General features: G+C 49.1%; 1 protein-coding gene across 2 annotated transcripts in view; it reads left to right on the top strand.

The window, feature by feature from the left end:
* Positions 1–18,768, top strand: part of SLC24A3 (solute carrier family 24 member 3) — a 424,237-nt gene that overhangs the window by 393,547 nt on the left and 11,922 nt on the right. For both annotated transcript variants that reach the window (XM_081558604.1, XM_081558603.1), the window contains 6 exons: positions 4,084–4,217; positions 6,178–6,338; positions 7,109–7,376; positions 12,503–12,669; positions 15,382–15,496; positions 16,649–16,761. In XM_081558604.1, coding sequence (XP_081414730.1) covers positions 4,084–4,217; positions 6,178–6,338; positions 7,109–7,376; positions 12,503–12,669; positions 15,382–15,496; positions 16,649–16,761 — 958 coding nt within the window. The remainder of the gene's footprint in view (positions 1–4,083; positions 4,218–6,177; positions 6,339–7,108; positions 7,377–12,502; positions 12,670–15,381; positions 15,497–16,648; positions 16,762–18,768) is intronic.

Below are 18,768 nucleotides of genomic sequence, written 5' to 3'. Positions count from 1 at the left end.
TTATTTCTCTTTGTCTCAAAGAGCAAAACTATCAGGGAATCCATGCCATCAGGAAGCCTCAACAATACACGACTTCTTTCAGCAGTTTTTATTTCACGTGTTTTTTTTTTTTTAACATTTGATGCTTTGAGACCCCAGTGAGTCAAGAGCTCTCATCTCCCCTTTTGAAAAGGTGGATTCATCAATTATTCCAGAAGAACTGACTGAGTGTCTGCCATAAGCCCAACATGAATCTTGGGTTTTAAAATCTGAATTTAGGTGAAAGCATGTCCCATACTGAATTCACTAAGGGCTGTACAGAATAAGGAGGCCTTCAGAAAGTTCTTTTCATCTAAAAAGAAGGAAGATTGAAGAATTTTTCTAGCATGCACTCCATAACCACCACATCCCTCTACTGAGCCGTCGTAACATCTGTGAGTTACAGGCAGGGCATGTGGACATGAAGAGAACACATTGAACAATTTCCCTACCCCAAGCCAAGTCCAATGTGAAAGCTAAATGAGGTGTGTTTCTGCTGATGCGTCAGCATTACCAACTTCCCAGCTGTTCAGACCAGCAGGATACAAATAAAGTGGGGAAAGGCAGCTACTGCACTCGTGAAATTTTCTGCATAAATTCTGGTCCCAAGTTCTAAATTGAAATCTCTGCTCTTTTGCCATCCCCCTCAGTAATCAGAGGCTTTAATCATTGGGTTTTATGAAATCTGATTTATAAAATTGCATGCTTCACAATAAAGTAGCTTCGGGGTGCAAGCACAAAATTTAAAACATTCAATTAAAAATATAAAACAGCAGCAGCCGTTGAAAACAGCATGTATTAGAATTGTCAGCTGCCTCCTGGATAGACGGCTTTAAAATGACTTTAAACATTCTGTCTGAAGGTCAAAAAGCAATTCTGGTTTGGCCCAACAGGTAGAAACCTTAAGGGAGCCTGAAGCATACCTGACTTTGGCGAGAATTGATTTCTGTCCTTCTGGGTCATTTTGCTGGGATTTGGTCCCCAGATAAGGCAATGTGGGCTTGTCATTAAGATCAAATGCCTCTTTTGCAGCCCTGGCTGCAGAACTGAACCAGGTGGTTCTGGCATTTTGAATCTCAGTTTTTGCTTCTAGGAAGAAAAGGAATGATGCTTCCTACCTGAAAGGCTGTTTGTAAGGATGGGATGTGTTAGAATAGTTAGCTTAATTAACCGATATCCAGTTCCAATAAAGTGCTCATAATGATGCAATACATAGTGTTAGTATCCTATTATCCAAATCCAAATAAGTACACAACACACATTGTGAACTTTTATAGCAACCCCTCCAGAGAGTCAGTATTTCTGGGGGAAAAGTGGATTCTAAGTCAAGATGACAGAAACAGTGCCCCTCCCTGGAGCTCCTCCAGGAGGGGGGACAGAGGGTGAGGAGACCTTGCTGTGAAGAATGTTGACCTGCAGAGCAGTCAGCAGAATAGCATGACGCACCCCATGTGCTCACCCCACGAGTCCCCCCACTGTTGACTCGCATCCTCCACCCACACTGCCAGCTGTGTCACTCCCTCCACATGATCTGAAACCCCAGTGCTTGCCTGCTAAGTCCCTTCAGTCGTGCCCAACTCTTTGTGACCCTATGCATTGTAGCCCGTCAGGCTCCTCTGTCCATGGGTTCTCCAGGTAGGAATACTAGAGTGGATTGCCAGGCCCTCCTCCAGGGGACCTTCCCGACCCAGGGATTAAACCTGTGTCTCTTATGTCTCCTGCATTGGTAGGCGGGTTCTTTACCACTAGCACCACCTGGGAAGCCCCGTGAAGCCCCAGACATCATACCAATTCATCTACCCAAACGTTAGTACGTGCCTCTAAAAGGACTCATTTTTAACCCAGCCACATTATCATGATCATACCTAAAATGAATGCTAATTCTTTAATATGATTCAGTAGCCAATGTTCAAGTTCTCAACAGTCTCATAAATATCGATTTTTACAGTTCCCTCAGTCTCATAAATGTCATGAATAGTTTAAAAAGCAGAATCCAGATAAATCCCACTCATCACTATTCGTCGCTCCATATTCTAGATCTCTTTGAGTTTATAAATTCCCCCTCTTTTTTTTTCCTTGCCATTTATTCTTGAATGAAATTGGATTGATGGCTCTGCAGAGTTTCCTACAGTTTGGACATTGTTGATTACATCTGTGGGGTAGTGTGACCTGTTCCTCCAGCCCCTGTGTCCCCTCCATGTCAGCTGTTGATCCCATTCAGGTTAGACTGTGTCCAGAGTTGTGGAGAGTCACACCAACAGACGCCTGGATGCTTCTTGTCTCTCTGTTATCTTGGCAGCTGCCGATCCTCAATATCTGGCACCATCATTTCATCGCGTTGCAGAATAGTCATGTTCTCATTCTATTCGTTGCAAGCCCTGAGATTATAAACCCTGGGAGTGGACCTGCCCACTGCCCTTTCCATGGCTGCCACTGTCCCTCTAGACAAGCTTTCTCTTCTCTTCAGGCCTGTAGGAAGCACCACAGGCTCCTAGGGTGAACAGGCTCCTATGGCTCCCAGCCATAGAGGATCCCCTACCTGTATCTCCCTGGCAGGCTCACCACCCAGAGCCGCACTAAGAACAGACACAGGATGCAGTGGGAAGGGACCCCAAGGGGCCTCATGTCTGTAGCAGGAAAAGGGATGAGGAAGAGGAGAGGAAACACAGCTTGAGTGGCATGCGAGCTGGATTTAGAGTGTGATGCTTGGGTGCCATTCTGTGAGAGGCCAGAGACCAAGCTGGTGGGACCCCTCAGTGGGTTGTCCCACAGTCAGTGAGCCATCAAGACCTTTAAGTCTCTGAGTGGAAAAAGCAGCAGGGGCCACAGTGCCCTGGAGACTCTGCCCAGTGGCTGTCTTTGCCCCTGAGTTTCCTAGGATTCCTCCATGGGAGTCTTCTAATACCAATGATAAAAAGGGGCCAGGACAGTACCTGCCAGAGCATCCCAGGAACTTGACTAAGCCGCCTTCCTTCCAACACACATGGGAGAAACTCCGCACAGTGTTTTGATTCTTTCCCTCAGTCGCTCTGAAGAAACAGCCCAGAATTTTGTCATAAAGCCAAGAGCCCCGCAGACCTGGAATTATGGCACAACAGTGACAGGCTTTCCCAGGATCCCAGCTTGTGACCTCAGGGGAAACCAAAGGCAGACAGAGACCTTGACAGCCAGCCCACCTGTGCACATGGACTGTGATGCTAGCAGCACAGACGGATGTGACACCTTGACCTTCCTCCACCCAGCATGGCCCTGACAGCAAAGGCCCTGAGGACGTGGCCCAGAGGAGGGAGTCTTTGCTCGTCCCTCTGAGTCTCATCATAGCCCTTCCATGCATAGACCACAAGTTGTTGTTCAGTAGCTCAGTCATGTCTGACTCTGTGACCCCATAGACTGCAGGACACCAGGCTTTCCTGTCCATCACCGTCTCCTGGAGCGTGCTCAAACTCATGTCCATTGAGTCGGTGATGCTATCCAACCAGCTCATCCTCTGTTGTCCCCTTCTCCTCCTGCCTTCAATCTTTCCCAGCATCAGGGTCTTTTCCAATGAGTCGGCTCTTCACATCAGGTGGTCAAAGTATTGGAGCTTCAGCTTCAGCATCAGTCCTTCCAATGAGTATTCAGAACTGATTTCCTTTAGGATCGACTGGTTGGATCTCCTTGCTGTCCAAGGGACTCTCAAGAGTCTTCTCGAACACCACAGTTCAAAAGCATCAATTCTTCAGCGCTCAGCCTTCTTTAGGGACCAACTCTTACATCCATACATAGACCATGAGTAAGGGAACTCAATCCTGGAGCTCCCCCACTGACATGAAAGACTGCAGAGAAATCAGTGTGTCCCTATTTATCTGTCTGATGTTGGTTTTATTTTCACTTACCATGTATCCTCAAGTTGGGGAAATGGGCTGAATATTCTGGGGAAAACAGGATGATAAAGTAGTAACCATATTAACCTGAGGCACCAGGTCCCTCACCTGTGTCCAGGCTGAGGGAGCTTTGGGGACCCAGGAGCCCAGGAGGGAGGAGCGGCAGTGCTGATGGGCTCTTTCTGCTCCTGGCCGTGTCCAGATACAATGCCTGCATACACCAGTGCTTCGAGAGGAGGACCAAGGGGGCCGGAAACATGGTCAACGGGTTGGCCAACAATGCTGAAATGGACGACAGCGGCAACTGCGATGCAACCGTGGTGCTACTCAAGAGAGGTAACCTTGGGGCTGTGCCCCACTACAGGGCTGTGACGGGTGCCACCAGCCCCCACAGGGCATGCCTGCCCCGGGAAGCCCCCAACTCCCTCCCATTGGCTGCATCCGGGAACAGGCTGATCCTGGTGATGGGCAGCCTCTGGAAGCTGGTGGAAGTTCTTGGACCAAATGTGCTGGGGTTGATAACAGAGAAACAGGATGGTAAAGGAGACACTAGGGGTGTCAAGGTGCTGACTGTCTCTTATTCTGGCTGTGTGACCTTGAAGCAAGTTACTTAACCTCTCTGAGCCTCAATTTTCTCTTCTGTAAAATGAGGATAATTTTTGTAACAAGTTAAGGAGATAAAGTACGTAAAATACTCCATTAATGATAATTGTTATTAGTGTATATTTATATCTGAATTCACGTTCAGGCTACATTACCTCAGTTTCCCAGCTGTGAAATGACATAGAAAAGAAAGTGAAAGTGTTAGTCGCTCAGTTGTGTCCGACTCTTCGTGACCCCATGGACTGTAGCCCGCCAGGCTCCTCTGTCCATGGAATTCTCTGGGCAAGGATACTGGAGTGGGTTGCCATGCCCTCTTCCAGGGGATCTTCTTGACCCAGAGATCGAACCTGGGTCTCCTGCATTGCAGGCAGATTCTTTACCGTCTGAGACACCAGGGAAGCCCTGAAAATGTGAAAGTGTTAGTCACTCAGTCATTCCCCCAAATTCGGATATTCAGTAGATGCTTAGTAAGCAATTACTATTCAAAGAGAAATAATACAGTGCTCTCTAATAATATTCTTTCTTAGAGGAACATGGAAAATTATCATTTACTTTTGCCTAGAATGTGTTTCATTTTTCACTTAACTTTTTTTTTTTAATTTCCTATTGAAATGCTTGGGTTCATTTCTTCTCAGTCCTGTTTTGTTGGCGTTTCAGGAAAGGAAAAAAAGAAATCAGAAAATCTATAGGTTATTTCCAAGTACATATCTCAGTTTGAAATCTGTGGGTAATTATTAGAATTTGAAAATCAATTATTTGATGTAGTTTTCTCACTAATTATACTATACTAATTTCTCACTAATTATACCCATGTTTAATGAAAGACTTTTGAGTATTCAGCGCTATCCCACATAAGGATTTCATTTTGTTTCTTCTCTGCAGGGTAGTTTATAGCAATAAAAGGAATACTCTTAGAGAACCAAAGAGAGCTACCTACTATTAGTCGGGGTTTCCAGAGATCATTTCATGGCTTAGTGGCCTGGAGAACAGGAATGAGGCTGTGACCCATGAGCTGCATCCTCATATTGCAACATCCACGCAGAAGAGCTTGGGCCATGGAGGAAGTATTCTTCAGGCCTGCTAGCAGATCATTTCACAAGATCTGCCCTAAGCACCCTCTGGACTTGAGCCTCTATACACTGGCCAGCTCCCCCCCTCCTCTGGTCAGCCCTGCATCCCCCGCCATGTCCTCTGCTTGGACTAGCATCAATCCTGCAGCTTTTAACAGCCCGCTCTGAACACTCTTGACATTTGAAAAGGGCATAAAGGGTTACTAAAGATAATTGGGGTCTTTCCTATGCCCCAGATACTAGTGGCAGGAAAAGAATCCTTTGAGGAGAAAGGAAAATTCACTTATGTTATCACTCATTCTTACTATGTCAGAGAAGGACTCAAACTGTTTCAAGTCATTTCAAAGGAAGTATCGATGAGCCCATGGAAAGCAGATTTGACTCTTCTTCAAATTTTAATCACAACCCTCTGGGACAGATGGATGGGTGGGTGGATGGATGGATGAGCAGATGGATGGGAGGGTAAGTGGGTTGGCAGATGGATGGATGGAAAGAAGAAAAGGAGGGAAGAAAGGAGAAAGGGAGGGAGCAAGAAAGATAAGGAAGGGAAGGAAGATGAATGACTACCTCTTCCTACTCCTAGCCTCAACGCTATCTTTATTTCATGTTTTTAATTTTCCTAGCCAATTTCCACCGCAAAGCATCAGTGATCATGGTAGACGAGCTGCTGTCGGCCTACCCACACCAGCTTTCTTTCTCTGAGGCTGGTCTTCGAATCATGATCACCAGCCACTTCCCCCCCAAGACCCGACTCTCCATGGCCAGTCGCATGTTAATCAATGAGGTATCTGAGAAAACAAGTCCATCTGCCACAGCCGGGGTGGGGAACTGGGCAGGGAGGACATTCCCTAGTCTGCAGGTAAAAGCACCTGCCTCAGTGTTTTACACAATAATGTCCCTCAGCTGTTTCCCAACGTTCTTGCTCAGCTATGCATCCTTGTCCTTGCTCTTCCCACCACGTGTCCAGAGATGTAGTCCAGCTCCCAGCTATATAGAAAGACTCTTCTGTCCCTTCTGCCTACCTTCTTCTCATTATCTTCCATCTGAATAAAGCCCCTGGATATGAACTTGCAGGAAAGTAGTTGTTAAATTGAGGTTACCTTAGTTTAGGGTACTGCAGAGTCTCTGACCCAAATTTTCCCGGGGATGCCTTTCTCTGGAATGGCAGCCTTGTTGATCCTAATCCCGATACATTGTATGGCTTTCTCACATATGGACCAAGGAATTGCTACCATCTGGAGAGGAGCATTAACAACCCAGTGCACAGGCAGTCAAACCCTGGTAGAAAAGCAGTGCCCATTTGAGACATGGGGACTCTCCTCTAAAGGGATTTGTAAGTTCCAGTGGGTCATGGAAGAGTGATCCTTCTTCCCAGAAAGTTTGTCAGAGTTGGCTGTTACTTTAAGGAGTCCCTTAGAACCTGTCTGCAGAGGCTTCTGGAAGCACCTCCTTGTCAGCAGCCTGGGAAAATCCCAACAGCTGGGGGCCTGGGTGAGAGGATCTGCAGCCCCTCTGGGAGCGGTTCTGTGTTAGAACGTGCCTTTCCTTCCTCAGAGACAGAGACTGATAAACAGCAGGGCTTATGCCAATGGAGAATCCGAGGTGGCCATCAAGATCCCGATTAAGCACACGGTGGAGAACGGGACGGGGCCCAGTAGCGCCCCAGACAGAGGCATGAGCGGGATGCGGAGGGACGAGGTCGTCGCGGAGGCCGGTGACGAGACGGAGAATGAGAATGAGGACAACGAGAATAACGAGAACGACGAGGAGGAGGACGACGAGGAGGATGAGGAAGGGCCATACACACCCTTCGACCCCCCGTGTAAGAGCCCCTGCTGGGGCTGGGCGGGCTGGGCCGGGCTGAGCGGGCTGGGGTCCAGAGCTGTTTTGAAGCCACTGACTGGATGCCCTTGACCGGGTGACCTTTCTGATACCAAATTCAAGGACTGTCTGTATGGCCGTAAGAATGTTTATATTGTGTTAACCTTTACAGTGGGTAAGATTCTTTCACAGCGGGTCCACAGATGACAAAGATGGTGACCTTCGGGCCTGGTTGAAACGTGGGCCTTTGGAGGAAGAAGGCTCCCTGTCAGTGGTTCCTCAGGATCCTGTGGTGCCAAAGAGGAAAGGCTTGGTGCTGTGGGGAGGGGCTTCCCCCACCTTTACCCACCCCATCGTGGTTGATGGGGGCACTGTCCTGATGAGGCAGCCCTTGGGGGCCCAGCTCCCAGGACCTGCTCTCTCCAGGGTGGGCACCAGAGGAAATGCAAAACAGGGCAGAGAGCTCCCAAATCACACCTCAGGGGCTGGCCCAGGGGTGTCCCCATTTCTTGATGGGTCGGGGTGCATGCAGAGGCCGGTAAGCTCTCAGGACCCCGGCCACAAGGGCAGTGTCCTTGTCCGCCAACTGCTGCCTCCAGTAAAGACTCAGCTGAGCCAGCGGCCTTGTCCTCCATCCCCACCATTAGTGGAACGGGTGGACCAAACCCAAAGAATTCTGCCTGCCTGCCAGACCTTCCAGAAGTTTCTGTTTCAAGAAAGTGTTTGCTGGTCCAGTTCGTATTCACTGTCAAGTATGTGAAGCTTAATTAGCCTGTGTGTCTTCTCTGCAAGGTTGGAACGTAGTAGGGGCTGTCCGCTCTGAGGAGGAAGTGCTGGATCCGCCGGAAAGGCCGTTTAACAAGGAGACATGGGTGCAGTGTCACAGTTGAGTGTCCCTTTCAGATGCAGTGTCCTTCGGGGCCCCTCTTTGTGTCCAGCCAGTAAAGCTCAGGGGCAATGGGGTCCCTGAAGGGCTCCTGAGATTTCAACCTGGTCAACTACCGACCGAAAGTAACTAGAAAATACCACCCCGATTCCCAGTTAAATCATTGCTTGTTAGTAAGAATGTATCCTGGCTCTTTATCCATTTTGCCACCTTTGGTGACATTTCTTGGCAACCTTCCTATCGAACAGGACAAAAACATGTTAAGGATGGAATGACTGGTCCCCCACTCCTGCTTTGTAAGGCCTCATGTTCATTTCCTCTTGCTTTGTAACAAATGAGCACAAGCCTTACGGCTTAAACTCATTGGCTAGCTCAGGTTCTGGGGGTCAGAAGTCCAGCATGGCCTGGCTAGGGGTTCCGAGGCTCACGGGGCAGTGATGAGGGGGCCAGGCCTGCGGTCCTTCCCACAAGCCCCGGCACACTCAGGTTCCTGGCAGGGTGGTTCCTGGTGGGTCCTTGTGGCTGTCAGCTGGGGCTGCTCCCCACCCTACGGCCACCGTCTTCTTCGTCCCATGGTGTCTCATTTCAAACTAACAGCGTATATTGTGTCTGGTCCTCCCCACCCTGCTCATGGCTCTAGCCTCCTCTTCTGCTTCCAAGGGCTCCAGTGATGACCTGCCTGTCTGGAGATCAGCTCTGCTTCACAGTGTAGCGCAGTCAGGGATGGTGATTCATCCTCCCCGCAGGCTCTGAAAATCGGGGCACAGACTTTGGGGGCCGTGTCTGGAATTCCACCCCCTCCCCAGCCCTTGTTTGCAGAGCTCACCGTCAGCACTGTTACCTCACTCCAAGAACTCTCACTTGGTTGACATTGTCCCTGATGAAAGAGTTTGTAAGTGGTCAGGTGCTGTGTTGGCCCCAGAGCCCAGAATCCCACACACACTCCTCCAGGAAGGCATCAGAGTCACAGGTGTGAGAGCACACAGACCGCATCACTCAGTAGGACAGAAGGGGCCCCTTCGGGTCACGAGCTCCCTGTTTCTCACCTGAATGCAGTACATGCCAGGCCTAAGTATGAGGTTTCGGGGTATCCCGAACTCCTGCTTTCCACTCTCACCCCAGGATTAAGGTGCACATGTGGAGGCCGTAGGTTCTTCCCACACGTTAGGAGGCATGGCTGCAGGTGTGGGCTCAGGCACCCACATCAGGTACCCTCCATCCTTTGGAAGCACAGGCCCACAAGGAGAATGGATGCTCTGTATGGTCCTGCCACCCCTGGGGGTTTCGGCTTCACCCCAGGGCCCTGAGCTGCTGAGACAGTCAGTGGGATACTGAGTCCTGCCTCACCAGCCCCTCTCATGTGGGCATCCTTGAGCAAGGGTGGGCTTTGACTTGGGTGATCCAGGTGGGGTCCCAGGTGATGCCGATGCTCCTGGTCCATGGGCCACTGCTGGATGGCACAGGATTGAGGCCTGGGGTCCCCCAGCCATCTTCAGCGTTCCTCTGCCATGCCGGGGAGCCAGGTCAGCACCTGGCTCTGCCTCTGAAGTGAGGATGGGCATGCCCAAGTGTGGGCCACTGTTCTGCTCCACCAGCTGCTGAGAAAGACCATTCAAGGCCGGGACTGGGGGCTGAGTGTCCAGCCAGGGCCTCCCCTGGGCAGGGCTGCCTCCTCGCAGCAGTGAGCAAGCAGAAGACCTCAGGCCAGCAGAGGGCACTCAAGGGTCCTCTCAGGCCAAGATCCTTTGGCCCCTGGGTAAGGATCTGTTTCCCTCCCATGGGAATCTTGCAGGGACCTGGGTTTGCATGTTTCTGCCACTAAGGCTTGACTGAAGTGTGTATCATTAACAAGTACGTAATTGTGTTGGAGTATGCAAATAGAGGAGTATAGGACATGCATGCATTCTTGTGTGTAGATGAATATAGTTGTGTGTGCACATATATACCATGTGCACATGTATGATTGATGTGATGCATGCATATAACATGCTTTCTATATACTGTATATATTTAATATGCTGCATCTGTGTGTGCATGCTTAGTCATGGTCAACTCTTTCCATATACCCATGTACTATAGCCCACCAGGCTTCTCTGTCCATGGGACTCTCCAGACAAGAATACTGGAGAGGGTTGCCATTTCCTTCTCGGGAGATCTTCTCGACCCAGGAATCAAACCCACATCTCCTCCATTAGCAGGCGGATTCTTTACGACTCAGCCACCTGGGAAGCCCTGATATGTTGCATATTAATACACAAATATTTATATATATTTAATATGCTGTATATTATATAATAGGCTTACCCAGTGGCTCAGATGGTAAAGAATCCTCCTGCAATGCAGGAGAACCCAGGTTCGATCCCTGGGTCAGGAAGATACCCTGGAGAAAGGAGTGGCTTACCCACTCCAGTATTCTTGCCTGGAGAATTCCACGGGCAGAGGAGCCTGGTGGGCTACAGTCCATAGGGTGGCAAAGCGTCGGACACAACTGAAGTGACTGAGCACAGCACACACGCAAAATGTATGTGTCTATATGTCTGTATGTGGGAGTGCTAAGTCTCTTCACTTGTGTCTGACGATTTGTGACCCCACGGACTGCTGCTCTGTCGACATTCCACGGATGAGGAAACTGAGGCTCAGGGAGTTTAAATAACTGAGGCGCTCGATTCAGACAGAACAGACAGAATGGGGACTGATAAGAAAGCCCCCTCTCTCTCCCGCTAGAGACCACCTTGCAGTCTAGGGAGACCAGGGGTCAAAAGTGATGTCATGTAACTTAACTGCATCTTTAAGAAAATCTTTGGAGCCTGGCAAAAGATGTATGAAATAAGTGCTGGATGCTGGTATACAATTATAAAATAAATTGTGTTAAACATTTTAGCCATCACTTTTCACAATGTAATTTTAAAAATACCTCAACTCTGGTGGGAATACAAACTGGAACAGTCCTTTTAGAAAACAGTTCAGCAGTTTCTTGTAAAGTTAAAAAAACACCCACCCTATGACTCAGCGTTTCTACTCCTGGGTCTTTGCCCAAGAGAAATGAAAACATGCCCACAAAAAGATTCACACAGAAAAGAAAAGATTCACACAGCCTCTTTGGTTGTAATACCTGAATACTGGCAACAACCCAAATCCCAGACACAGGAGAATGCAGTCACACTGCAGTGTATTCACAGGCTGGAACACTAGATAGCAATTAGGAATGAATTACCGATCCATGGATGAAACTCAAAAAGCATTATGTTGAATAAAAGAAGGTAGAAACAAACAAACAAACAAAATACTGTATGATTTTATTTATTTGAAGTTGGAGAACAGAAAGAACTCCTCTATGGTGGTAGAGGGTGGGAAGTTGACCAGAGAGGATGCACAGAGACCTTTCTGCAGATCTTGGTTGATACTTCTTTTCAGAGGTGAGTTAGTACTTAATACAGGATGGTTTGTTGTTGTTGTTTAGTCACTAAGCAGGATGGTAGTCAAGGCCAAAGGAGAGCTAATGGGTTTTTCAAATCTGAGGCTACAAGAACTCATGGTAAAATAGTCACCATTGTCTCTGGCACTCAGCACTCAGGCAGCTGAGATTGTAGGACAGGTCATCACTAACAGATCCATCATATTGTCCATAGAAGCAGGCAGATAGAGCCAGGAAACAGTTATGAATTTGCAAATCCATAGCAGCTTGGGATGTAAACACTCAAGCAATGCTTTGGCAACCTTGAGAGCTTTCAGATCATCCATCAAAATTTCCACAAGTTGACAGACAATGTTGAGAAATTCCACTAGGTGGCGCTGTGTCTGCTGACCCCCACCCACCCCCACCCCACCCCTTCACTTAGACTCTGGGAAGATGTAGCTGCCTGTCCATGGGGGAAGGACTGAGAGGGGGCAGGTCGTCTTCACCGCCCCTCCCCTGCCTCCACCCCGACCCCACACTCTTCCCCGCACCCGTATCCTGAGAATCCTCCACATCCTTTTCCACCTGGCTCCATTTGCCAAACCATCCCCCGCAGCTCTGTATTACTCAGAAGCAACACGTCCTGTTATTTTGAGGCCTGCCAGCAGGTAGGCACTTTCTATTCCTCTTGGTCTTGCTGTTGGTGGAAAGGCACTCGAGTCTTTGCTGTAAGGAGCACCACAGTCAGGCTTAATGTCTGGGGACACTCATGCTGAGGATGGAGCCGAAAAACGCACCTCACTGATTTTTTTGTTTGTTTGTTTTGCCTTTGTTGTTTTCCCAGCTGGCAAACTGGAAACAGTGAAGTGGGCATTCACCTGGCCCCTGAGCTTCGTCTTGTACTTCACCGTCCCCAACTGCAACAAGCCCCGCTGGGAGAAGTGGTTTATGGTGACCTTCGCTTCGTCCACGCTGTGGATCGCAGCCTTCTCCTACATGATGGTGTGGATGGTGAGTCCAGGACCCCAGGGTGCTGGGTCCCTTCAGAGAGAAACACTCTCAACCAGAGGGGAGCCAGGGCAAAGGTTTTAGCCCAGTAACTGTATCCGCCAGCTATTGCTGCCATGCACTGTGTAACAACCAGCCCTAGATTCCGTGGCTTAGAATCAGAAGAACTTATCCTCCTGCTCATGTGTCGGCAGATGGACTGTGAGTGACTGGTCTTACCAGGCACCAGCTAAGCGGTACGCTTTCAGCTCCAGTGTGGTTGCCTTTGGTTCAGGCAGCAGGTGGGATTCGTGTCTGCCCTGTGTTTGCCCATTTTCTTTGGACCAGTGTCTACCTGGGGAATGTCCTCTCACGGTGGGTCACTGGAATGCAGGAGGGCAAAGGCAAATATGGGGGCCTTCTGGGGCCTTGGCTTGAGATTTCCACCCAGCCTCCATCTGCCAAGTTTCTGTGGCGTGGGGGACATACACCCCACCCGCTCTGGTGGGAAGCCCTGAAGGGTCACAGGCAGCAGCGTGGAGGCAAGGTGGGAGGCACGAGAAGTGACACTCCATCCATCACCATCGCTCACCATCTCCTCAGTTTCTTCAACCAGAAAATGAAGTCACTGAACCAAGTGAATGCTCAAGGATCCCTTCTGAAGCTGAAACAATGATTCAAGAGTTGGCATTGATTGAGGGACCTTCGCTCAAAAGTGTTTCTGCCCTAAAGCCATCCTAGGAAACCCAGAGTGCACTCACTGCCCATGCACGATGCTCGTTTTTAACTGGGGAGTGGCCCTAATTCATTATAATGGGAATTGGGAAGAAATTAAAAAACATGACATATTATGTACATCTGATTGTGCTTGAGCATCGGGTAGAGATGAAATATAAATGCTGCAGATTAAACTCAAGAGCTAAAAAAAGTTCTGAAAAGATTATTTTGGAGGTAATAACAAATGTGTAAACCTGACACAACTAACTCATAATTATCCCTTCCCTTCAACATTACAGACATTTTTTTTTTTCAGTCCAAATCTCATAGGCAGAGGTTTCTCCCTCACACTGTGTCCATTACTGTGTTTATTTGACCTTTTCGTTGGGTGCCAACTTTGGGGAATAACATTGGTATCCCTGACCTCCAGGTGTCCAGTGGTTTTTCTCTGAAGTCCACTAACATGCAAAGTAGCTGACAGATCTTAGGCTCACCCTCTTTCTGTTTGCCTCCTTCCGCTCTGGGGGAGGTTCAGACAAGCCCTGGGAAAGGGCCGGGAGTAAGGGGAGACAGGGGAAACCCTCGAGACCTGGTACAGACACCTGGAGAATCGCTTCCCAGCCTCAGCTATAACCATGGTAACCACAGGAACTGTGGGGACAGGGTCCTCTTCCCAGCTTGAGTCCCACGGAGCCAGACCAATTCGGGCAGGGACCCTGCTGAGGGTGAGAACAGAAAAACACGGGTGAGCAAGACACTTGCAGCTCCATTGCACAAAAGGCTCCAGAGCAGCCACAAGAAACTGCTGTGTGTCTGCATCTCCCTTTCCTCCCTGGAGCATGTCAGGCAGAGAACCCGAGGCCACCGCAAATCCAGTCCAGCACTGGGCGGAAATGAGGCACACAGCCTCTGCTTGAAAGAGACCAAGCCAGGCATCCTAGCAGATTTAAATAATGTCCCCCAAGCCTTTGGAGGGGAGGGAGTGAGGCCAGACTCCCATGCAGGGATCCTGGAGGAGCTGGCAGGAGTGGGCTACTGGCCACATGCCATCTGCATTTCTTGCAATTTTATAGAACGTGAGGGAGTGCGCATCCCACAATGACCTAACGTTTAGCTCCTGCATGTTGTTCTCTTCTGAGGCCAGGGTACCCGGAACGGGTCTCTTTCCACTCACTCACTTGTGCCACCTGCCCCTGGTCGCCATCTCACCCACTGCTGTCCTCCCAGTTTGCCCATCTGAAATCTGGGAGCCAGAATGAGCTCATTTACAGAATAGAAGCACTGCCTCCTGTGTTGACTTAACCCCTCCCCCTATGTACACAGAGTTGCTGCCCATGCCCATGGGCCTGATGTCTGGGGCAGGGGATGCCCCAAGGCCGCTTGGAGAATGGAGATAACACCAGTAGCTGTGCCCTGGGGTTGCACTGAGAGTTAAGTAAGTTACACTAAAAGTGCCTGAGTTCTAGGCAAATGTAAGCCACCATGGAGCAGAGGGTGATGTGGGCAGAGATGTTCCCGAGCTGCCAGGAAGGGAGGAAAGGAATTGGCAGCTGACGGCTTTTCTCACTAGACCGGGTGGTGTCATTCAGCCCCCTCCCAACTCTTGTAAAGTCTCTTCACGCAGCCGACCTGAGACTTGGACAGTGGAGCTCCTAGCAGAGCGTGGCAGCCATCCATTCTGGGTCCCCAGGAACACCCTGAGTTCAAAAACTGTCCTGCTGCTGCCTTTTTTCAGCAACTCTCTTTCTCCTCTCTCAGGCCGCCTGCCTCACCCAAAGGAACATGCAAAAAAGGCCAGTCTTTGGTTGGAAAGTGTGGGCTCTGTAACGCCACCTCTCTGTTCCCTGAAACATTCCTGGTCCTCTGTCTTTGACACGGAGTGCAGACGCTGCCCCTAGAGAGACCGCCGCGATTGCAGACTCTTCAGCTCTGTTGACAGGGTCGACAGGCAGGCAGGGCTGGCATCAGCCCTCCATTCACCGCCTCTTCCTGCCTCCCTTCCCTCTCCACTGCCCCCAGGTCACGATCATCGGCTACACGCTGGGGATTCCTGACGTCATCATGGGGATCACCTTCCTGGCAGCTGGAACCAGCGTGCCCGACTGCATGGCCAGCCTCATTGTGGCCAGACAAGGTGGGGCCCGCATGGGGAGGGCTGGGAAGGGAAGCCAGGCCTCCCTACTTCGGGGGTAGGGGGAGCTTGCACGACAGTTACCAGGGCACTGCATCCCAGCTGTGCAGGACCGCTGGCCACCTCAGTGCCAGGCTGGTCAGAAGGCTTCCTGGCATCACAATAACAGGGAAACAAGCCAGAAGATCCACCCTCAAGAAAGGCAGAGACCCGTATACTAGTGTGTCCCCTTGTCCCCTCCGGGATTGTATTGCTTCTATTATTAAAAATAGTAAGAAATACAGTGATAGCTGCCATCTGCTGATGATAGCCCCACACTGAACAGAGCAATTTGGACACATGATCTTACTTACTTTAACAATTCTATGAATTAGGGACAGTCATATACCCGTTTCATGGATGAGGAAACTGAGCTTAGAGAGGATGGACCCCATAGCCTAAGATTTACTCCCTGCAGAACCTCTCAAAGCACCAGCTGCCCGACGTTACTCTTCAGTGTGTGACAGATCCTTCCGCCTCCAAAACCAAGATCACAGTCTATCCACCCCTGGGTGGAACCTCCCCCAGATGGGCGTGTACATCCCAGCACCTATTCTCATTTATGAACCTGATTTGTCCAGGAGATTGGTTTTCAGCAAAGAGCATGTAGCTGCCATCGTTAGCAATGTCCTCCGCTGGTCCTCACAAAATTCTACTGGTTACATTATTTTCCTTAATGTTGTTCAGTTATTTAGAAGAAGACTTGGATACGGCATGGAGCAGAGGGGTAATGGCTCTGAACTGTGTGGGTCAGTGAACTCATGAGCCCTATATATACTGCTGAGTTTATTCCTTTCCACAGAATGTTTCAGAATTTTTGCAACCAGATTTAGTTTTTTGAATTACATTTAACCAATGATCATATTTGAAGTAAAGCTCAGCAGTTCAATAGAATGTGTATTTCATTCTATTTATTGAAAATACATATTCAATGACTACTCTATAAGCAGAATCATCCTACAGTGATGGATGGTCCGGGACAGACCCGAGCACCTGGGCTGGCCCACCTGCCCACCAGATCTCTGGCTGTCAGACCAGGGGCTGGAGAGAGTCTTCAAGGGCCAGGGCACCCCCAAGGACCACCTTCCTGACTCCAGTGACCTCTTGTCCTCGCAGGCATGGGGGACATGGCCGTGTCCAACTCCATTGGGAGCAATGTTTTTGACATCCTCATCGGACTCGGTCTCCCCTGGGCGCTGCAGACCCTGGCTGTGGATTACGGATCCTATGTAAGTAGAACTTTCTGCTTCTGGTGACCTTGGCCACTGGGACTGTGTCTCAGGGCAGAGGAGGTGTGGAAACACTCACATTGAGGGGAAACAAATTCTCCTGGCCAAGTCTTCTCAAGATCAGGCCCACATGGGGACATTCAGGACTCGAGAGCAGACGGAGCTGTTACAAGCTTCGGGAAAGGGTCAGATGGTAAATACTTTAGGCCCTGTGGCCTAGATGGTCTCCGTCACAGTTGTCATCAGCTCTGCCGTGTTGGCCTGAAGGCAGCAACAGGTGATGGTGGGTCAATAAACATGGCTGTTTCAGTCCAACTTTATGTATAGAAACTGAAATTTGAATTTCGTATGACTTTCACATGTCGTGACACATTATGATTCTTTTCAAAACTTTTCAACCAATGAAAAATGTAAAAACTCTTCTTCACTCATGAGCTCTGCAAAAACAGCAGAGGGGCCAGGTTTGGCCCACGGGCCCTAACTTGCCAACCCTTGCTCTGCGGATTTGTTTCGCATGCAAAATATTTTATTCCTGAAGGAAGGGACACGAAGTACATGACGCTATCTCTGCCAGGGATCTGGTGACCGTCACACTCTGCAGTGATGGCCCCGCGCTCTTTCTCAAGACCAAGCTGACTCTGACTCCAGGTGGATTTGCAGGTGGGGACTTGGAAGTTCCAGCTAGATGTCGGTGCTCTTTCCCAGCCTGCCAAGGTGTTCCCCCTCTGCTGAGGGGCATTCCTGTCCCAGACACTGTCCAGAGATGGAGGGAGAAACTGCAGTTAGAGGTTTCTCTCTGTGTCAGGGAGAAGAACAGGATGACGCCTCTGCAGGGTTCATACCCAGCCCAGTGTTGGTGCTTCTCTGAACGTGTCACTGAGCATGCTTTAGTCTATCTGTGTAATATGCTATAGGTAAGTGTGTTTTCCAAAGAAAATTATCGTGACTCATTTATCAGATGATGGTTGTTTCCAAGTTGCTTCCCTCACGGCGGTTTCAAGTAGGGAGAGTGTGTCCATTGATGAAATTTCTAAACACGTGGTGAGAAAGGCCATATGGGTTTGGTTCATGCGAATCTACCTATTGGCAGGAAGGTTTCACCAGAAAGTTAAGATAAGCACAAGACATTAGAAGGAAGCATTATGTGTCCTAAGGAGCTGAGATCTCTTCTCTGCTGTCTGTGAAATTGGGAGATGACGTAGTGACAGAGGGAGGTCTGGGAAAGCGGGAAAGCTCCTTACAAGAGGTGACTGTGAGTTGAAGTCTGAATAACTAGAGAAGAGGCAGTCATGGGGAAACTGGGGCAGGGCAGAGCAAATGCATTCCAGGCAAAAGGAACAGCTGTGCAACGGCCCTGAGGCAGACATGCACTCAGCCTGTTGGAGAACAGGAAGGGGCCCCATGTAAGTGGAGCGGGGCAAGCCGGGGGCATGTGGCCTAGATGTCATGCAGGGGCATGTGGGTGCTCTTAGACAGTTAATCAAAAATGATGACGTTCAAACTGATGAGGTACATAGATTTACAAAATGACGTTTTTTATGGCTTTTATGAGATTCAGCAGCATAAGTTTTTTAGCTTTTTTTTTTAACTGTGTTTTAGTCGATCTTCCTTTAATTACCAGAGAGACTAAACATTCTTTTTCACATGTATTGGCCTTTTAGATTCTTCCTTCAGATAATTATCTCTTTCTGCCCTTTACCCAATTCTCCATTAGAGGGTAATGGTTTTTTGTGTGTGAGTTGATTTTTTTTTCATCTTTCCCCATATTGGTTTTTTAAAATTTTATTTTATTGGACTATAGTTGATTTACAGTGTTGTGTTAGTTTCTGATGTACAGCAAAGTGATTCAATTATACATGTATATGCATTTTCTTTTTCATATTCTTTCCCATAAATCACACATTCCCACCTACATGTAAGGGGGCTCCAGGTCATTCGTGGAGCTGGCTACCCAGGAAGGGGAGGAGACGCGAATGAGTCCTGCGGTCCGGGGTGCCAGTTTGAGAG

This window comes from Giraffa tippelskirchi, chromosome 13, assembly GCF_054371585.1.
Source record: "Giraffa tippelskirchi isolate mGirTip1 chromosome 13, T2T-mGirTip1v1.2.pri, whole genome shotgun sequence".
NCBI classification, from domain to species: Eukaryota; Metazoa; Chordata; class Mammalia; order Artiodactyla; family Giraffidae; genus Giraffa; species Giraffa tippelskirchi.
The sequence above is the reverse complement of the archived record's forward strand: the minus strand, read 5'-3'. Positions and strand labels throughout refer to the sequence as shown.